The following is a 21,852-nucleotide window of genomic DNA, read 5'->3' on the forward strand; positions in this document are numbered from 1 at the left end:
GGCGTTACTTGGTCACCCTCTTTCTTCTGGTACCATGCTTGATTTTTTTGCATGTTATTATTGCGAGTTGCACGCTGACCCTACATTTGGATTACGGTTTTGTCAGGACAGTTTTCCAGTGATTACAATTATCTATACTCTTCAGTGGTCCTCTTCAGTGATCTCTTGTACAGACCCTTGATGTAGGCTTTTTTGCCGAAACACAGTGCTGTCAGGTCCTGAAGAATAAAGGTTTCATATACTTAATTCATCGTCCTGGCCTGTTGGTCACACTACTCCTTTTCCTTGTATCTGTTAACGTAGTGGAATATGGTCCGCTGCTTTTGCGGTGTCCCTCCACTGGTATCTCTCTTACATCTTTCTTGATGAAGACTGAAGCAAAGAATTAATTTACTCCCCTGTTTGCTTAGCCGTGTGTTAGTGCCGACAGCTCTGCTTAACACAAGACTATCTCTACTTCAGGAAGCCGGTGAAAGCTTGGCTCTTCAACCGGGCCTTTAATGGAAGATGTAAAAAACTTGCTATTCTCACACACACACAAGGAATGACATGGGCTGCACATACTGCAGCAGGACATGTTTATCCACTCCCACCCTAGCTGAGATAATAGTTAACCATCTCTCTGACCTCATGTGCACCTGTCTTTAAATTAGTCACCTTATTTCTAAATCCTCTTACTTTCTTACCTATCTCTGTTAACTATCTCTCTGACCTCATGTGCAACTTTCTTTAAATTAATCACCTTATTTTCTAACTCTTCTTACTCTATTACCTATATATATGTTCCATATTTGCTTATACCCTACACTGTCAATTAAAATGTTCTGTTACGTATTGTGTTGACATTGTAAGTAGTATACTATCGGGCATATTTTCAAAGCACTTAGCCTTCCAAAGTTTCATAGGTTTCTATGGAACTTTGGAAGGCTAAGTGCTTTGAAAATGAGCCCCTATGTCATACTTGTATTGTTATTTGAATATTTTTGCTTCTGTAATTGTGTATTGCTCATGTTTTAAAAAAAATGGGATGGTAAATAAATAAATTGCCACGTGGCTTAGTAAATGGGGGGGGGGGGGGGGGGGGAGGTTAATCTGTCCACCATAGCACTGTCTTGCTTGAGTGCTCCTTTTGTCCATCGGTTATCTAGTGTTCCAACTGATTCTTTTACCAGCTTCTTGCTTTTAATATACCTAAAAATGGTTTTACTATGTGTTTTTGCCTTCAACACAATCTTGCTTTCCTTATCAGCACTTTACATTTGACTTGCCATTCCTTATGCTGTTTCTTACTATTTTCAGTCGGATCCTCCTTCCATTTAATGAAGGATTTTCTTTTAGCTCTAATAGCGTCTTTAACTTCACTTCACTGTTTAACCATTCTGGTTGTTGTTTTTTAATACGTGGAATATATCTGGTCTGGGCTTCTAGGATAGTATTTTTGAATAGTATCCACGCCTGATGTAAATTTTTGACCTTTGCAGCTGCTCTTCCAAGTGTGTGTGTGTGTATGTTTTTTTTTAACCATTCTCCTTATTTTACCATAGTCTCCATTTTGAAAGTTAAGGCTAATGTATTGAACTTCCTGTGTGTACTTAATCCAAAGATTATATCAAATCTGATCATGTTATGAGTCCCATCTCAATTACCTCCTACACCAGATCATGCGCTCCACAAAGGACTAGGTCTAGAATTGTTTCCCTTCTTGTTGGTTCCTGAACCAGCTTCTCCATAAAGCAATCCTTGATTCCATCAAGGAATTTTACCTCCTTAGCATGCTCTGATGATAAACTTACCCAGTTAATATTGATGTAATTGAAATCACCCATTATTGTGTTCCCCAGTTTTAGCCTACCTAATTTCTGATAACATTTCTGCATCTATCTGTCCATCCTTGCCAGGTGGACGGTAGTACGCATCTATCACTATCCTTTTCCCCTTTACATATAGAGTTTCTATCCTTTGGGATTCTAAGATGTATGTTGTGTCCTGCAGAAATTTTAGTCTATTCAATTCATGGCCCTCTTTAATGTATAATGCTACCCCTCCATCAATTTGATGCACCCTGTCACTGCAATATATTTTGTACCCTGGTAGCACAGTGTCCCATTGGTTATCTTCCTTCCAGCAGATCTCAGAGATGCCTATTAGATCTGTATTTTCATTTAGTGCAATATATTCTTAACTCTCCTATCTTATTTTTTAGGCTTCTTGCATTTGCATATAGACATTTCAAACAATGTTTCTACTTACAACTTGCTCAGTAGTTGACAGTGGTAATTTGCAATATTGGAAGTCTGTCTGCTCTTTATTTAAAAACACCTGGTCTACTATGGTCTCTATTGCAACCTTGCTATCAGGATTCCCTAACTTCCCTGTTTTGGTGATATCTTTTAAAGATACCTTGTTCTGAATCATGCACTTTTGAACGACTCGACTCTCTGACTTCTCCCTTGTTCTAGTTTAAAAGCTGCTCTAGCTTCTTTTAAATGTTGATTCCAACAGCCTGGTTCAACCCTGGTTAAGTTGGATCCAATCTTTCCGGAATAGGCTCCCCCAGTTCCTAACAAATCTAAAACTCCTCCTCCCTGCATCCACTCATTGAGACTCTGTACCTTTTCCTGTCTTTAGGGTCCTGTGTTTGGAATGGGAAGCACTTTTGAAAATGCTACCGTAGAGGTTTTGGATTTCAGCTTTTTTTTTTTATTACATTTGTACCCCGCGCTTTCCCACTCATGGCAGGCTCAATGCTGCTTACATATTATATACAGGTACTTATTTGTACTTGGGGCAATGGAGGGTTAAGTGACTTGCCCAGAGTCACAAGGAGCTGCCTGTGCCTGCAGTGGAAATCAAACCCAGTTCCCCAGGACCAAAGTCCACCACTCTAACCACTAGGCCACTCCTCCACTTCTACCTAAGAGCCTAAACTTGGCTTCCAGAACTTCCCTCCCACAATTTCCTGTGTCATTGGTACCCACACGTACCGTGACAACAGGCTCCTCCTCAGCACTGTCTAAAATCTTATCTAGGTGATGCATGAGGTCTACCTCCTTTGCAAAAGGCAGGCAGTTGACCAAGAAATCCATCAAACATCCAGTTATCTACATGCCTAATGAGTGAATCTCCAACTACAGCAGCCATCCTATCCCTTCCCCCTTGTGCAGAAGCCCCTGGGGAGACCTCTGTGTAAGAGGATATTGCATCCCCTGGAGGGCAGGTCCTTGCTATAGGATCACTTTCTGGTTCTCCACAGTGATTGTTTTCATTGAGGAGGCCATTCTCCTCCATAGCAGCACAGAAGTTTCCAGACTGAAGATGGGGACTTCTTTACTATGTCCCTATATAAATTTCTCTGTCTACCTCAGCTCCTCCAAGTCTGCTATTCTAGCCTCCAGAGATCGAATCAGTTCCCTGAGTGCTAGGAGCTTTCTGCACCGAGTACACACGTATGACTTCTCAGCAACTGGGAGATAAACATGACACTCGGTGCAAAAGACTGGATAGACCCTATCATGCTGATGGATGCTGCCTGCATCTTATTGGTGATTTCTAAATTGAGTTGCTAGTGAAGTGGGAATATGTAAACTATAGCCCCGCTAAGATTTCTAGTTATATGGTAGGCTATGCTAATATTTAATTTTATATTTAATGTTAGTAGGTTCCCCACTATGGGTCTAAGTAGACTCTATTTCTAAGAGCTACTGGTTGATAGAAAGGGCCTAATTAAATTTGTAGCCTTCTCTAATTGGTTCAAGGGCGTGTAAATCAGTGATCAGGCTCTCGGGGGTGGTTGGGAGGAAATTAGTCTAATGTGCCTGTTTACAATGCTTTATACTGATACTACAGTAACTGTAAAATAGCCCCTTTAAATGCTAGCCTATGAAACTGTAACACAGACTTTATATGCTAAGAAAAATTATGCCTTCAACCTCTTTGCTAAGTGAGCAGAGTAAGTCCCTGAGGTTACCTATCCTATGTAATTCTAAATCTACCTTTCTCCAAGTGTAAAAACAATTCCCCCCCCCCCCCCCCCCCCCCCCCCCCGCAAATTCTTACCAGTGAAGATACTGGATATATCTTCAGTGTCTACCTCACTTACATTTGTCCTGTGAGCTACTTCCAAGGGAGGAGAGAGTAGCCTCCTGCTGATCTTTGTGAGAGTCACTGTGTGAGGACACCCTGGTTGAAAGCAGCAGACAAACAAGCTTCTCTTTAGATGAAGAAAAGAATTTTCTAAGTAAACAGTGCTTCAACTCATTCACATGTTAACACAGTTCCTGTGGTGCACTGGAATGCCAGCAGTGTATTTCTTTCACATAATTTATACTCAATGGCATAGCCTTGTATGAAGCTTTAGGACTAGGGCAGTAGTGGTGGCACTGTTGCAGTGCAGAGCTGCAAATTGCAGACTCAGCTTGTATCACATTAGCCTTACTACTACTACTTATCACTAGCACGCAATATCATACTATTAACTTATATAAGTACTTAATTTTAGGTTTTGAATGTGTTATAAACTTATGAATATTTTCTGGTTTCAGTGCTTTGTTGGACTAGTGTAAGAACTATCTAGTAATAATGTACAGAAGCTGTTGAAAACACACTGGTCTGATGGCATAGCTTGCAAAAGGGTCTCTGGGACTAGTGTGTGGCTACTAATCCTGGATTTTAATCTTTGAAAAAAAAAAAAGACCAAAACACCTTACTTAAGAACATATATAGTAAAAATGTCCAACCAGTTTTCAGCTTCTTGGATCCCAGAATGTGGGTACCACAAGGTCCCCCAATATCACCAATACTATTTAATGTTATGATGGCTCCACTTGGAAAGAAACTGGAAAACATGGGATTCAGGTCTATATATATCTATATATATACAGTGCACTCCATAAGTGCACGTCGGATAGAGCATGCTCTGTTTACCTGCATGCCGTACTTCGTTCCTGTTTTTGGCACCATCAATTTCTATGGGGACAAACTTTGTTTTAGCGCACCACTGATAAGTGCAAGATTCGCTTATATGCATGGTTCAAGACCGCTCCTCTGCAGGAAAGGCTCCGCATAAGCGCGTGCATGGAATATGGAAGTCGATTGGCGAGTGACAGCCAACGAGCTTTCACATTTACTACCTCTTTAACTGCCACAGGCAGAATAAGCGAAAGAATGTTGTTAGGGCGTACACCAGTGTCGTCGTTGCGGCGGAACTGTAAGACTTTAACACTGGCTGAACGAATAGAAGTTCTTAAAAAATTAGAAAACAAACAGACAAGCATCTATTGCTAAAGAATATGGTGTCAATCCCAGTCAAATTTCACGTGTCTTGAAGCAGAAAGACCAGCTTCTGGAAGACTGGCAAAACAATACAAATCCACAACGGAAACCATCTTGAACGAGTTTGCACCTCGTAACATTTTCAATGCTGACGAAAATGGTCTCTACTAGTGAGTGATTCCTGATGGAACACTTGCATTCAAACATGCTGAAACTACTGGAGGTAAAACATTGAAGGACCGACTGACAATCCTCCTTTGCTGCAATATGGATGGGAGTGAGAAGTTGGAACCACTCGTAATTGGATAGAGTAAACAGCCCTGTTGCTTCAAGAAAGTTAAGTGACTTCGTGTGTCATACGAGACTAACACAAATTCATGGATGACGGTGGGCATCTGTCCATATGTCCTCCTGGCTTTGCATACCAATTCACTCAAGTCTCAGAAGTTCTCTGTTCCTAGTCTTCTTCATATGATGATAGTAGGTAATTATCTCACCCCGAAGCACTGCTTTTGCTGCCTCCCAAAATAAAAGTGGGTCTCCTGCATGTTGCTTGTTTAATGCCTCGTAGTCTTTCCAGCGGTCTTTCAGTTTCTCCTTAAAAACCTCATCTCCTGATAATTCTAGTGGAAACTGCCAGGATCCACCCTTGCACCTCCCTCTTCCGGATTCCCATTCAAGGTACACCCACTAGAAGCTATTTTTTTAAAGCTCAAATATCATTAATGTCAGAAATCCCTCAGCTAGTTTTGAAAATTTAAAAAAACATGCTGATTCCTTCTTGCTCAGCAAATATGAATTTTGTTGCACATAGGAGACATAGTTGATACAAAACATAGGGGCTGATTACACAATGGAATGTCCTAGGTAGGAACAGATAAGTCCTGCTCACTAGGTCCATACCCTGATTTTTAGTGGCATTATCCTGATATTGCTTGTGAAAATCCAGACAGAGGGCTTTAGTGCTATCTGTAAGCCACATTGGGTTTAAAAAAGGTTTGGACAAGTTCCTGGAGGAAAAGTCCATAGTTTGCTATTGAGATGGAAATGGGGGAAGCAACTGCTTGCCCAAGGATTGGTTTCATGGGTAATGTCTTGCTGTTGGTGGCATGGTCAATCTGATTGCTCGCTGCCCCAAGTCCCATCAGGGTCCACTAGTCATGGAAGATCCCTCCCCCTTTGGTCTTACAGCTTGGCCCTTGAGAAGGCGAAACTGAGAAGGAAGGGATATGAGGACTCAGTTATCGCTGCCTTGCTTCAGGCAAAGAAGCGTTTGATATCAGCGGTGTACGCACGGGTATGGTGAGTCTCTGAGGGCTTTTGTGCAGAGAGAGCATGGTCTCCGTTTCGGCCATCACTGTTGCCAGGTGGGTGAAGGAAGCTATTGCTTCCGTATATATCCTGGTGGGCTACACACCCCCACAGCCTTTCCATGTGCATTCTACACTGAAGATAGCAACATCCGTGGCGTAGTCCCGACCGGTTGGGAGGAAATTTGTAGGGTAGCTACTTGGGTTTTGGTTCACTCTTTCATTAAGCATTATCAAATGGATGTTGCCGCAAGGGCGGAGGCTGTGTTTGGTACGTCGGTACTCACGGCAGCGGTTTCATCTCACCTCCATATTTAAGTACTGCTTTGCTTACATCCCACAAGTCTCTGGATTCGTCTGCTGCTGACGCTAAGGAACGAAAATTTTATCTTACCCGATAATTTTCTTTCCTTTAGTTTCAGCAGATGAATCCAGAGTCCCGCCCTGGGTCAGTTGATGAGTCCCGGGCAGGAGTGGTTAAGGTTACAGTTATTGTTATGTATGCGTTGGATTTCCTTATAGGATAACTTATGTGCGGATTCGGGGGGGTGTGAGGAAGGAGTTATGCATAGGCATCTGATTCTGCTTTGTGATGAGAATTACTGAATCTGCCAGGAGCAAGCTGTCCAATAAGAGAGAGAGCCGTTCAGTGCTCTCTGTCTCCACCTACTGGTAGATGGACACAACCTACAAGTCTCTGGATTCATCTGCTGCGACTAAAAATTATTGGGTAAGATAAAAATGTTTTGTAATCTTTATAAATAATTCTCACCTCCAACGTTCTGAAGCTCACTCTGTGGCAGGGAAACACTGAAGCCCTGTACTGTTGGTAGGCTAGGCTGTCAGCACCACTCACTCTCACTCATAGACCCGCCCTCAGCCATGCCCCATCCAGACATAATTCACAACCCCAACATTCTAATGAAGCCTCCAACATTTCAACGTTCTAAATTTGTAGTTGTGTAGATCCCATGAGTGTCTGCCCCGCCCTCATGTCAAACGAATCAAGGAAGCCCATTGGTTAATCTCTGTTTCCACTCCCCAATGCAGCCATCATTCCGATACACTCAAAACCAAACAAAATCGCCGCTGCACCTCGTCCCCCCGCCCACAGTCCCCCTCACCCACCCTCCCGCAGCCGCTCGCTCACCGTTCCGCCACAACCCCTCTCCTCTCCGACTCTGGCCATGCAGCAGGACGATTACTACACACGAGTGGAAGTGACCCAATCAACTACACTGTAAGGAAGGAACCCCATTGGTTAATCTCTGTTTCCAGTCCCCAACACAGCCATCATTTCCATACATTCAAAACCAAGCACACCTAGGAGCTGCTGATCCACATTGTCATTTTTTTTTCTTCTTACATCTGAAACACGTCTAAAGCTGTTTCTACTGGAGAAACTGCGCCTTAACAGGTAAAGGACAAAAGGTTTTTGTTTTTGGTTTCTTACTGCACATCTTTTTAATTTATTTGAAAGCTACCCACCTGTACATATGAATATCATAAAATCTAAATTAAATATCACTAAAACAGCTTTAAAAATTATTCTACCTGGTAGAAACACCAATTTTAAACTCTGTATTTTCACATCATTTGTCAACAATACAAAGTTTATCCAGGGTGCCCGTGGCTGCGTCAGCCCCGCCGTTGCCTGTCAATGTGTGTCACTGAAACAGTATGAGGGACCTCCAGCTGCCTGTGGGTCACGACAGGACTTAGCTGCTGGACGGCAGAAGCAGTGTCTCCTTAGGTTGACAGCAAATAGCAAACCCCCCCCCCCCCTCCCACCAAGCACCTCGGAGGGAGGGAGGAAGGTAGGGGACAGGACCGTGGAACTGGGAGGGAGGGGGAGCGACCCTTGAACTGGTAGGGGGACCCTGGAACAGGGAGGGAGGGAAGGTGACCCTGGAACTGGGAGGGTGGGGACTGTGAAACTCTGAGGAGGGTGGGGGGGGACCCTGAAACTGGAAGGGACCCTGGAACTTGGAGGGGGGATGACCCTGGAACTCGGAGGGGGAGGGATGGAGGGGGGGACCCTGGATTGGGACAGAGCAGGGAGGGGGCCCCTGGCACACACTCTGCTTCTCACACAAACACTCTCTCTCTCACGGATACACTCGCACCCAGTCTCTCTCTCTCTCACACACACACACACACACTCTCGCACATCCACCCTCTCTCACACAGTCAATCTCATACACACTCCGAGGAAAGCCTTGCTAGCGCCCGTTTCATTTCTGTCAGAAACGGGCCTTTTTCACTAGTATCATAATAAAGTGGAAAATGTAGAAAATTTGGCTTTCAACAGATTGGTGTCTTCCATTCCTGCCAACATGTTTCTAAAGGTATATGAGAGTTAGTACAATTTCCAGAACAGGCAGCAAATACCCCCCCCCCCCCACCCACCCACCCACAGTTGCCAGGGCTTTTTTACTTACCCCCTTAAAATAAAGGAGGGGCTAGGGTTCACATCTTGGATTTCTTCTTTATTTTGCTTTTTCTAGTTTAATACAGCTCTTGGTAATCAGATAAGGAAAGCCTACTTTTGCAGTATTTATAATTGTATTTTAAATAGTTTGTTTGGTTTCTTAATCATAAATTAGAGCTCTTCCTGTTCTAGCCACAACCACACAGAAGAAGTCAGTTTCTGCTGTTGGAATTCGGGTTTTAGAATTGGTTTCATGTTTTGGTTGAACTTCCCATGTAGTGTGGGGTTAAATGTCAGTTCTGCTTTCTTGGAACAAGCCATATTTTTTGCCCCATAACCATTTATAGTTCTGAGAAAAGAGGTGCATAATGGTACCTCGGTCTTGAATAAAGACCAGTGAGGCTAATAAGATATATCCCATCCCTTCTGATTCTTCCAAGGAACCTGTATGATCTAGACCATCCATTGAGAAGTTCCACTCCTTGTTCATGGGATCTTAGGCTCCCTGCAAGCAGATAGTATCTTGTGTTCAAAGGTGAAAAAGCCTCTATAGGATTCTTAAATATTTCACTCAGATATCTCTTGAAAAGATCAAAGATAACAGCCGTTGCTATAACTACTATTTCAGTGACCTATCTTAACCAGTTATCTTAAATATTAATGAGATCCAGTTAAATCATATTAGTGCAGCAGATCGTTAACTTTTTAACTTTTAGCTGGGCATCAGGTTGTCTGACTAAAAGCTAGTTTGCGGACTTGAATACCTCTTTACATTTTGAAATTTAAGTACACTGGTATAAATCTTTGGACACTTGAACCCAAATGTGCGCAATAATTGTAAAGTATTTGTTTAGTCTTAATAAAGTTGGTAACTTGACGACTGTGCTGTGCGTAATGTGACTTTCTGCAACTACAGTTCACAGAGATTTTACTCCTGGAATTCTGTGCCAAACAAATGCAGAATTTTGTGAACAGTATTAGTTCTGCAAGTTTATTTTTCATAATTTAAGCAGTATTAAAGCCCCCCTCTCTATACACAGATATCTTTCATATTTTTCCCTGCACCCATAGCATCCATCTTTTTCTAGCCCCCCTCCCTGCACCCACACATAGCATCCATATTTTTGCCAGCCCCCCCGCACCCATACCCACACAACATTCATAGATTTTCCAGCCTTCCCCGGCACCCACACCCCATACAGAATTTTTCCAGCTGCTAGCCACCCTGTGTATACGCACTCATCAGGAGGAGCTGCATCGGAAGATTTTCAGGGCAGGAAAGAATCAGACTCTTCCATATCATCATGCTGATCAATCCATAGACTGGTGGGTTGTGTCCATCTACCAGCAGGTGGAGATAGAGAGCAATCCTTTTCCCTCCCTATATGTGGTCATGTGCTGCCGGAAACTCCTCAGTATGTTCTCTATCTCAGCAGGTGGTGGTCACACACAGCAGCAGCTCTGGCTAGGCCTCCAAGCCTAATTTTTAGGTTTTGTTGAGTGCCTGGGGTTGAGGGCTCTTCTTGAGCAAGTGCAAACCTGGTGGCGCCAGGTCCCTCCTTTTCTCCCCCCCTCCCGCTGGCTCCGTTAAAAAAAAAAAATTTTGGACGTCCTTAAGGGCGTTTATTTAAACGTTTATTGCAGGTACTCACTGGGACACCAGGTCGTTACAGCTCGGAGCGAGAAGCAGGTAATTTTTACCTTTTTATAGCGGGCAGGGGGTTCCCCGATTGATCTCCACGTGGCCTATGGCGTCGGAGGGCGAGGGGCGCGAAGAATCGCTCCCCGGACCGCGTGTGCGCTTCTAGCGGGGATGCAGGGGGTTTTAAAGTCTGATTCGCCCTTGTTGGGTGTCAGTTTGGAGGCCGGTCAGTGTCCCAGGTCTTCCTCCGGCGCGGCGGTTTTTCCCGCCATAAACGCCCATCCCCCGCTGCTCGCCTCCGCCATCTTGGCCGGCCACTCTGCTCGGACGGCTTCTTCTTGGGCCGCCCTTGAGCTGGGAGACGTTCATTGCCATGGCCGCCCTTGATTTGGGCGACGGCAAAAAAGCGGCTAAAGTTAAGCGCCGTTCTTCCCGCGCGGCTCCTTCGCGGAGTGTCGCGCCGGACGCCATCTTGGATGCACAGCATGTGGCTCCCCCGCTCTTGCGAGCGCCGGTTTAGGGGTGCGTCTAGGGCTGTGGCCCAGGCTGCTGAAATACACAGTCTGGGGGGTTTCTCCCCCGAGTTTATTTTGCTGCTGCATCAGGCTTTCCTTATGCAAAACGCTGCCCCTTCTCCCTTGTCCGATAACGGGGTTGAGGCCCCCGGAAGTAAACGCCCTCGGGTGGATTCCCAGGCCTTAGAGGACGCTGTTTCCTCTGATGTAGATGAGGGCAGCGTATCTGAGTTCTCCCAACGGTCCTTTGGGGATTCCTTGGAGGAGACGGATTCCCGCTCGGATGGAGCGGATGATCCCTCTGCAGCGCGGATCTTTCGCTCAGAGGATTTGCCCAACCTGTTACGGCAGGCCATGAGCATTTTGAAGATTTCCTCGCCAGAGGACGTCTCTCCCTCAGCCCCTGTGGCTCTCCCATTATGCTGGGGACGAAGCGCCCGCCTAGAACCTTCCACGTGCATGATGCCATGCGCACCTTAATTTCGGCTCAATGGGATGTCCCGAAAGCGAGCCTCAAAGTGGCTAGGGCTATGTCCCGCCTCTATCCTTTGCCTGAAAGTGAACGTGAGGCCTTTCTTTGGCCTACCGTGGATTCTTTAATCACTGCGGTGACTAAGAAGACGGCGTTGCCGGTGGAAGGTGGCACGGCCCTAAAGGACGCCCAAGACAGAAGATTGGAAGCGGCTTTAAGGTCGTCCTTCGAGGCGGCTGCCTTAAGTTTGCAGGCCTCAGTTTTCGGCTCCTATGTGGCCAGGGCGTGCCTGGCGATGGTGCAGCGGGCTTCCCCCTCGGATCCTTCCTTGAGGGCTGATTGGCCGGCCCTGGAATCGGGCTTGGCTTATTTGGCAGACTTACTGTATGATGTCTTGAGAGCCTCGGCTAAAGGCATGGCTCAGACAGTCTCTGCGCGGCGCTGGCTTTGGCTGAAACATTGGTCTGCGGACCACGCCTCTAAGTCCCGCCTGGCTAAGTTGCCTTTTAAAGGCAAGCTGCTCTTTGGGGTCGAGCTGGACAAAATCGTGACCGATCTCGGCACGTCTAAGGGCAGAGGTTACCAGAGGTCAGGGCTCGGGCCAGTGCTCGCCCTGGTATCTCCAGAGGACGGTTTCAAGAAGCCCGTCGGTACCCGCCCGGGGAAGTCGGGCTCCTCTGCGCCCTCTTCCTTCAAAAGGAACTTCTCCCCCCAAGCAGCATTCTTTTGCAGAGACCGCCGTCCCGGAGGTACGTCCTCCGGTCCTCCCCCAGGGTCTCGTACCCAATGACGGGGTCCTGGTCCATGGCCCAGTGCAGATTGGAGGACGCCTGTCCTCGTTTCTGGGCGAGTGGGCCAAAGTAACTTCAGACGCTTGGGTGCTGGAAATCATCAGAGACGGCTACAAGTTAGAGTTCTGCCGACCCTTAAGAGACGGGTTTGTACTCTCTCCCTGCAAGTCTCCGGTCAAAGCTGTGGCAGTGCAGCAGACCTTGGACAACCTGATCCGCCTGGGTGCGGTCGTTCCGGTGCCAGAAAATCAGACTGGGCAAGGGACGTTACTCCATTTACTTTGTGGTACCAAAGAAAGCAGGTTCTGTCCGGCCTATCCTCGACCTCAAAGGGGGTCAATCGGGCCTTGAAAGTGCGCACTTTCGCATGGAGACTCTCCGCTCTGTTATAGCGGCAGTGAAGGCAGGAGAGTTCTTGGCTTCCTTGGACATCAAGGAAGCGTACCTGCATATTCCCATCTGGCCTCCTCATCAACGCTTTCTGTGTTTTGCAGTCCTGGGCCGACACTTCCAGTTCAGAGCCCTCCCTTTCGGGTTGGCTACTGCTCCGCGGACCTTCTCCAAAGTAATGGTGGTCATCGCGGCCTTCCTGCGAAAGGAAGGAGTACAAGTCCATCCTTATCTGGACGACTGGTTGATCTGAGCCCCTTCTTATGCAGAGTGCGGCAAAGCTGTGGACCGGGTGGTTGCTCTTTTGAGCTCCCTGGGGTGGATCATCAACTGGGAGAAGAGCCAGCTGCGCCCGACTCAGTCCCTGGAGTATCTGGGAGTTCGATTCGACACCCAAGTGGGCAGAGTGTTCCTGCCAGACAATCGGATTGTCAATCTTCAGGCTCAGGTGGACCAGTTCCTAGTAGCCTCTCCTCTTCGGGCTTGGGACTATGTGCAGCTGTTGGGCTCTATGACGGCCACGATGGAAGTAGTGCCCTGGGCCAGGGCTCATATGAGACCACTACAACACTCTCTGCTGCAGCGCTGGACTCCGATGTCGGAGGATTATGCTGTGCGCCTTCCCTTGGACCCAGCAGTGCGCAAGGCGCTGAGCTGGTGGATGCAGACAGTCAAGTTGTCTGCAGGAATGCCTCTGGTGACCCCGGAGTGGATTGTCGTCACGACGGACGCCTCTTTGTCGGGCTGGGGAGCCCACTGCTTGGGAAGGACAGCGCAGGGGCTCTGGTCTCCTGCAGAGGCAAGTGGTCTATCAACCTCCTGGAACTCAGGGCCATTCGGTTGGCGCTTTTGGAGTTCATCCCGGTACTGGCGTTGAAGCCAGTACGGGTCCTGTCGGACAATGCCACGGCTGTGGCCTATGTCAACCGCCAGGGAGGTACAAAGAGCGCCCCTCTAGCCAAGGAGGCCATGAATCTATGCCAGTGGGCGGAAGCGAACCTGGAACAGCTGTCAGCGGCCCACATTGCCGGAGTCATGAATGTCAAGGCGGACTTTCTCAGTCGCCATACCTTGGAGCCCGGAGAGTGGCAGCTATCTGCTCAGGCGTTCTTGGACATCACGAAGCGCTGGGGCCAGCCGAGCCTAGATCTGATGGCGTCATTGGCCAATTGCCAAGTGCCGCGCTTTTTCAGCAGAGGACGGGACCCTCGATCCCTGGGAGTAGATGCTCTTCTCCAACAATGGCCGACACAAGAGCTTCTCTATGTGTTCCCGCCCTGGCCCATGTTGGGCAGGGTGCTAGACCGGGTGGCAAAGCATCCGGGCCGGATAATCCTGGTGGGTCCGGACTGGCCCAGACGTCCCTGGTATGCGGACTTGATCAGGCTCTCAGTCGATGATCCTCTGCGGCTGCCAGTGGAGCAAGGCCTGTTACATCAGGGTCCCGTGGTGATGGAGGATCCCTCCCCCTTTGGTCTTACGGCCTGGCTATTGAGCGGCAGCGTCTGAGAAAGAAGGGCTTCTCAGACAAGGTCATCGCCACTATGCTGAGAGCGAGGAAGCGCTCTACTTCTACTGCTTACGCCAGGGTTTGGCGTATCTTTGCAGTGTGGTGTGAAGCAGGCTCACTTTCTCCCTTCACTGCTCCAATTTCTTCAGTGCTGGCGTTCCTGCAAGAAGGTCTGGAGAAAGGCCTGTCGCTCAGTTCCCTTAAAGTCCAGGTAGCGGCGCTGGCTTGCTTCAGGGGCCGCCTGAAGGGTGCTTCCCTGGCTTCGCAGCCAGATGTGGTGCGCTTTCTCAAGGGAGTTAATCACCTGCGCCCTCCTCTGCACTCAGTGGTGCCTGCGTGGAATCTCAACCTGGTGCTAAGAGCATTGCAGAAGCCGCCTTTTGAACCCTTGTCGAGGGCATCTCTGAAAGACCTGACGTTGAAAGCAGTCTTTTTGGTGGCTATCACTTCAGCCAGAAGAGTTTCCGAGCTCCAGGCGCTCTCATGTAGAGAGCCTTTTCTGCGGTTCACTGAGGCAGGAGTGACTATTCGCACAGTGCCTTCCTTCCTGCCCAAGATTGTTTCTCGCTTCCATGTGAATCAGCAGCTCTGTCTCCCTTCCTTTCGTAGGGAGGACTACCCAGAGGAATACTCTGCTCTCAAATTTCTGGATGTGAGACGTGTCATCATCAGATACTTGGAAGTGACCAATGATTTCCGGAAATCGGATCATCTGTTTGTCCTGTTTGCAGGTCCTCGTAAGGGTCTGCAGGCTGCTAAGCCTACAGTGGCAAGATGGGTCAAGGAAGCCATTGCAGCGGCTTATGTGGCCGCGGGGAAGGTGCCGCCTATCCAGCTGAAGGCTCGCTCCACTAGAGCTCAGGCGGCCTCGATGGCAGAGGCCGGGTCTGTCTTTTTGGAAGAGATTTGCAAGGCGGCAACTTGGGCTTCGGCCCATACCTTCTCCAGGCATTACCGCTTGACTGTGGCTGCTCGGGCGGAGGCCCGGTTTGGAGCTTCAGTGTTGCGGTCAGGGATTTCAATGTCCCGCCCTAGCTTAGTACTGGTTCGGGTACATCCCGACCAGTCTATGATTGATCAGCATGATGATATGGAAGGTAAAATTATGTTTCATACCTGATAATTTTCTTTCCATTAATCATAGCTGATCAATCCATAGCCCCTCCCAGATATCTGTACTGTTTATATTCTGGTTGCATTTCAGGTTCAAGTTTAGTCTTCATTCCTGTTCAGGAGGAATTCGTGTTCAAGTTTTTCAATGAATTCTTCAAGAGTTGAGACGAGTTTGTGTTACAGTGAGCTGCTGCATTCCTCTCCCCTCCGTTTTACGGGGCTGGATTGAGACTTAAATTCTGCCGGCGCTCCCTCCCGCTTCGTGCGGCAGTAGGGCAGTTTTGTACCCCTCCCGCTTCGGCGGTTTTAGGGTCAGTCAGCTCCTCCCGCGGTTGCAGGATAAGCCAGATCCCCCCGCATCGGCGGGTGTGGTGTCCCTCCCCCGCTCCGCAGGGATGAGCTGGACGGATTCCCCTCCCCCACTTGTGTGGGGATGAGCTGGGTTAATTCCCCTCCCCCGTTTCGGCGGTGGTGAGCTGGGCAGAGTGTCCCTTCGTGGGTATAATTCTCTAAGTGCTGAGTCCTGCGGATGGAGCTTGGATATCGACATACTGAGGAGTTTCCGGCAGCACATGACCACATATAGGGAGGCAAAAGGATTGCTCTCTATCTCCACCTGCTGGTAGATGGACACAACCCACCAGTCTATGGATTGGATCAGCTATGATTAATGGAAAGAAAATTATCAGATATGATACATAATTTTACCTTTCCTGCCTGCTGCTGTGGGGCCCGGTACTGCTGCTTTTTGCAATTGGCCACAGAGACTTCCTGTGGCATCCTATAAGATTACCTGCTTGAAGTCTCGGTGGCCGTTTGAATGAGTAGAGGTGCACCAGTGAGAGAGCGGTGGCAGTGGGCAGGAAAGAATTGGGGTTCTTTCCTTCCCTGAAGAGGCAAGTAGACCACCAGGATGTGTTAAGGTAGGCCTGGGGGAAGAAGTGGCATAGCCGCCAACCAGCCTATCTCCCTTCATCACATGTTTGTACCATTGCCCGTTCCTTATATCATATATTTTTTTCCCATCACTACTACTACTACTACTTAACATTTCTAAAGCGCTACTAGGGTTACGCAGCGCTGTACAATTTTACGTAGAAGGACAGTCCCTGCTTCAACGAGCTTACAATCTAAAAGACAATTGTACAGACAAAGTGGGGCAGTCTAGATTTCCAAAAGGTTAGGTGCCAAAGGCATCATTGAAGATGGTGAGCTTTGAGCAAAGATTGAAGATGGGTAGGGAGGGGGCTTGGCGTAGGGGTTCAGGAAGTTTGTTCCAGGCATAGGGTGAGACGAGCCAGAAAGAGCGGAGCCTGGAGTTGGCGATGGTGGAGAAGGGTATTGAGAGGAGGGATTTGTCCTGCGAGCGGAGGTTACGGGCGGGAACGTAGGGGGGAGATGAGGGTAGAGAGGTAGTGAGGAGCAGCAGACTGAATGCATTTGTAGGTAAGGAGGAGAAGCTGAACTGTATACGGTATCTGATCGGAAGCCAGTGAAGTGACCCTGAGGAGATTCTGGGTGAAGATAGTGAATTCTGCGTGGCTGGGGAATTCTGGCCAATTTTGTGGCTCTGCAGTCTTGCAGATACTGGCAGGAAGTAAGATTTTTGGGCAGAAATGTATAACTTCTTTTTATCTGACCACCTGAAGAAATGGCAGTTTGCTAATGGCGTCTTTCCCTGTCTGATTTTAAACTACTCTTCACATATAGATCCAGGATTATCTGCAGAGGAGAAGGAAGCGAAACTAATTGGGGTATTGCTGAGTTCAATGACTGGACCACCATTTTTCTGTAAATGTAGCCAGTATTTTAATGGGAAATTGCCATTAGATGCAGCTGTAACATGATGTGAGAATGAAAAACCTTTTTCCTCCTCCACTGATTGTTTCTGTGAAAAGGGTTTTAAGCTTTATGGCTTCTGTCTTACAGAGCAGGAAGTCCTCCAGGGAAGTAAAGCTTTGCAGGGGTTTTCATAGCTGAAGCAGGGGAAGTTTTTATAACCTTACTGCATTTACTTTGCAGGTGCTGGGACTGGGATTGATAACCATGGTGAGGCTTTCCTGAGCAAGCATACAGGAGTGGGGAAATCGCTGCATAGGGCCAGAGCTTTGCAGAAACGCCATGAAGATTTTGAAGAAGTTGCACAGGTGAGGGATGATGATCTGTTCTCTTTCCACAACACTCATATTTTCTACTTAAAAGCACAACAAGAACCAGCCCTATGGTTTGGTGTATGTCATGTGGGCTCAGGCAAGAAGGAATTGCTACAGTCTGTGGAGAAAAATTACCCCCCAAACTTAGTGACTTTTCTTTACAGTGGCTGTGTGTTACAGATTTTGCTGAAGAGCTTTGCTTGTACCTTTTTCTGCTGCAAAGATAGCCAACAAGGAGTCAGTTAGGAGGGTAGGCACTTCCAATGACACAAGGGAGACAAAATAATCCTTGTATTCAAAGTTTATTCCCAGAAGACTACTACTACTTATCATTTCTATAGCGCTACTAGACGTACGCAGCGCTGTACACTTGAACATGAAGAGACAGTCCCTGCTCGACAGAGCTTACAATCTAATTAGGACAAACAAGAGATAAGGGAATATTAAAGTGAGGATGATAAAATAAGGGTTCTGAACAAATGAATAAGGGTTAGGAGTTAAACGCAGCATCAAAAAGGTGAGCTTTTAGCTTAGATTTGAAGACAGCCAGAGATTGAGCTTGATTTACCGGATCAGGAAGTCTATTCCAGGCATATGGTGCAGCAAGATAAAAGTAACGAAGGCTTGAGGTTAGCAGTGGAGGAGAAGGGTGCAGATAAGAGAGATTTACCCAGTGAACGGAGTTCCCGGGGAGGAATGTAGGGAGAGATGAGAGTGGAGAGGTACTGAGGAGCTGCAGAGTGAATGCACTTATAGGTCAATAATAGGAGTTTGAACTGTATGCGGAAACGGAGGAAGCCAGTGAAGTGACTTGAGGAGTGGGCTAATATGAGCATAACGACACTGGCGGAATATTAGTCGTGCAGCAGAATTTTGATCAGATTGAAGAGGAGAGAGATGGCTAAGTGGGAGACCTGTGAGAAGCAAGTTGCAATAGCCTAAGCGAGAGGTGATAGAGTGTGGTATGAGGGTTGTGGTAGTGTGCTCATATAGAGAAAGAAACGACAGGTTTTAGCAGTCTGCTGAATATGTGCAGAGGAGTCGAAGATGACCCCAAGGTTAAGAGCTGATGAGACAGGAAGGATGAGAGTGTTATCCACAGAAATAGAGAATGGGGGAGGAGGAGAGATTGGTTTAGGGGGGAAAGATAAGAAGCTCAGTTTTAGTCATGTTTAGTTTCAGATGGCGCTGAGACATCCAGGCAGCAATGTTAGACAGGCAGGCTGATACTTTGTCCTGGAGTTCGGCTGAGATTTCTTGTGTGGAGAGGTAGATCTGGGAGTCATCAGCGTAAAGATGATACTGAAAACCATGGATGAGATCAGACTACCAAGGGAAGAAGTATAGATGGAGAAAAGAAGAGGTCCCAGGATAGATCCCTGAGATTTGGTTTAGGGCCATGACATGGCCATGTTTCAGTGCAAAAGTGCCTGCCTCAGGAGTCTTAGATGAAGTGAAACAATGTTCAGGCTGATAAGGAAGGAAGAAACTGAAGTTCCAAAAAACTTCTGTTGACTGAAAAGAACCCAGAATATCTTTCTGAAAGATTATGGTTATATAAACTTAAATTTTATTTGCATGTGAACCAGTACTGATAGATTACAGATTTAAAAATGTAAGTGGGTTACAGCTTACCTAAACAATTGTTAACAAAACAAAAAAAAACATGCTAGGTGGTCTGTAATGAGGAATTCTGCTTTCTGACAAAATAGGCTAAAACAACAAAGGAGAAGGTCCAATCCTCGTGAGTATGCAACAGCAACAGAAAAAAAAGGAGTGAAGGTGACAAAAGACAAGGATACCAAGCATGTAGTATCAAAGGTCTTTATTGTTATCACTTCTGAAGGCCTGTTGTGGGAAGACTCGACACGGCTGTGTCTTGGTGAGTGTACATGTGTCAGGAGTCTTGATCCCTTAACAATGGCAATACAGGATAAACAAAGCAAATACAGAGCATATGCAATGCACATCCAATGTGGTGCAAGTAAATGTCTTGCAAGAGACACTGCTTGTGTATTTTCCTATATTGATGTTGATGAGAAGGATTTTCCAATTGATTTAATTAACTGACTTCTGATGCAGGCAGTAGCCGAAAACATGGGCCATGTCGATTATGAATAAAGCATCTGCAACCCTTCAGAAGTGATAAACAATAGACCTATGATACTATATGCTTGGTATCTTCGTCTTTTGGTACCTTGCTCCTTTTTTCTGTTTCTCTTAATGAGGGCATCGCTGTGTGATTCTTTGCCTGACTACTGTAGGCTGAAAAAGATTACCTTGTATTTAGGAAGCAATTGAAGACTGTAAGTAGTCAAGATTTGCTTACATGGGGTGGAGGACTTCTATGTGGCATTAATGGTTGATAGTCTTGTGATTTGTGTCTGTACACATTGTACTCATCTAGGACACCAGATTGAATGGAATATGTTTTAATGAAATAGTACCTGATTGTAACTCAACTTATGCTCCCATATTGAAAGGCAAGAACTAAATCTAAAATCAAAAAATCCTAAATTGGCATGTTGGTGCAGGGTTCCTGACTCTTTTCATCCTATTCTGCCAGAAAGATTTTGTGGGTCCCCCATATGTTCCCAGCAGTGCTGACAAAGTTATTTGACCCAGATATGAAGAATGGGTAACTGCCATCCATGAAGCTGGCCCCCTCAGGGGAAATGAGGGCGCTCTTTCTTCAGAGGATTGATCCTTCTTGACATGATAGCTGGAGGGACCACTGTGTCCCTAGCAATTAACTCGCAAGCACCACTTTACTACATATGAACGTTAATGCTAACTTAGTACAAGACAAGGCCTGTTTTATAAAATTAGATCATTCCTAACTATGCATGATGCCTATTGGTGTGTAATTGATCCAGGCCTGAGTTTGGGCAGAGCGTAGGCGGAGTCAAGACTTACAACGTACTCCAGTGGGCACTAACATTTAGGTCTGCTTCAGAACCAGTGTAACTTATATACACTTGGAATCTAAGTGCAATTTCTGCTGGACTTGTAGTAATATTTTATAAATACAAGCAGGTGTTTTATACATTTATTAAGTATATGAGAAAGAGGCCACTTTCTCAGTTAACCTAGATTGCTCCATTACAAAATTGTTTTCACCCTGTCTGAATGTTTAATTACATTGTGGAAGAAATTAATCTACTGGAAGTCTTCATAATCTGAAAACAAATCCTACAGAACATCATATAGAGGAAGTGTCAATCTGAGCTATCCTGAGAGTGTTGTCATCTTAAAACTAAACACTACTACTGTTTGACCTCTGTAAGATGACTGTAGTACACTTGGGAATTTCCATTCAGGAAGTAGGGTTAAAGAAAAAGAAGCATTCTGTTTACTTATTTTCCTGGCAAAAGATTTCTAAAAAGGAGTAAGTGTTGCTTCTTACCTTGATTAGTTGGTAGCTAGCTGAGTCACTTTTTGATTTCAGACATGATAGGTTTTGGTAGTGTTGCTTATGTTACTGAAGCAAGTTTCTATTGAATGCCACAGAAGTTCGACTTGGCTAGTGCTATGTAGCTATGGCTTTCTTTCCTGCTATGTATGCTGTGATTGGTTACTGCTGGAGGCAAGGGAAAGTGCTTTGCATTGGGGTATCCGTCATTCCATGATGTGTCTCTCTGTCTCTCTCAGAACACTTACACCAATGCTGACAAGTTACTAGAAGCAGCAGAGCAGCTGGCTCAGACTGGGGAATGTGACCCGGAAGAAATCTATCAGGCTGCCATCAGTGGAAGACCGAATACAGGACTTTGTGAGGCGAGTGGAACAGCGCAAGATCCTGTTGGACATGTCTGTGTCTTTTCACAGTCACGTCAAAGAGGTACGATGCCAGCTGCAAAATATCCAGTGCAAGTATTGTGTGACCTTGAGGTGTGGGGTAAATGACAGTGACAATGCTGAGATTATGCTCAAACATGGAACAATGTAGTCACTTGTAATATAATTTAAGCAGATAGGTAACCCCCTCCCCCCCTTCTGTGTTCTCCCTGGCTTTTTTTGTTCCCTGAGGGGTCTTGTGTGGGTGTGCACTGCAGTTTGTATAGGGTATTTGTACATCATGAGCTGTTCCTATCATATCACCACCTAAAACTGGCTGCTGATCACCAAAACCCAAACTTTCTACCTTATTGCCTTGTTCTCATATCTCTCTCCCCAGTTCTCATCTCTTCATTAACAACAGTTCCCATTTTATTAGCTTTCTCACATCTTTATGCTCCTTTATCTATGGATACA

The 21,852-nt window shown here is 46.4% G+C and overlaps 1 protein-coding gene across 1 annotated transcript in view; it reads left to right on the forward strand.

Annotated features, from left to right (window-relative positions):
* The window catches only part of TRIO (trio Rho guanine nucleotide exchange factor), a 905,131-nt gene that overhangs the window by 420,084 nt on the left and 463,195 nt on the right, over window positions 1-21,852 (forward strand). The window contains 4 exon segments of the mRNA XM_030209962.1: window positions 2,677-2,686; window positions 17,480-17,592; window positions 21,250-21,341; window positions 21,343-21,439. Coding sequence (XP_030065822.1) covers window positions 2,677-2,686; window positions 17,480-17,592; window positions 21,250-21,341; window positions 21,343-21,439 — 312 coding nt within the window.

The sequence above is a fragment of the Microcaecilia unicolor genome, chromosome 1, assembly GCF_901765095.1.
Source record: "Microcaecilia unicolor chromosome 1, aMicUni1.1, whole genome shotgun sequence".
Taxonomy (NCBI): Eukaryota; Metazoa; Chordata; class Amphibia; order Gymnophiona; family Siphonopidae; genus Microcaecilia; species Microcaecilia unicolor.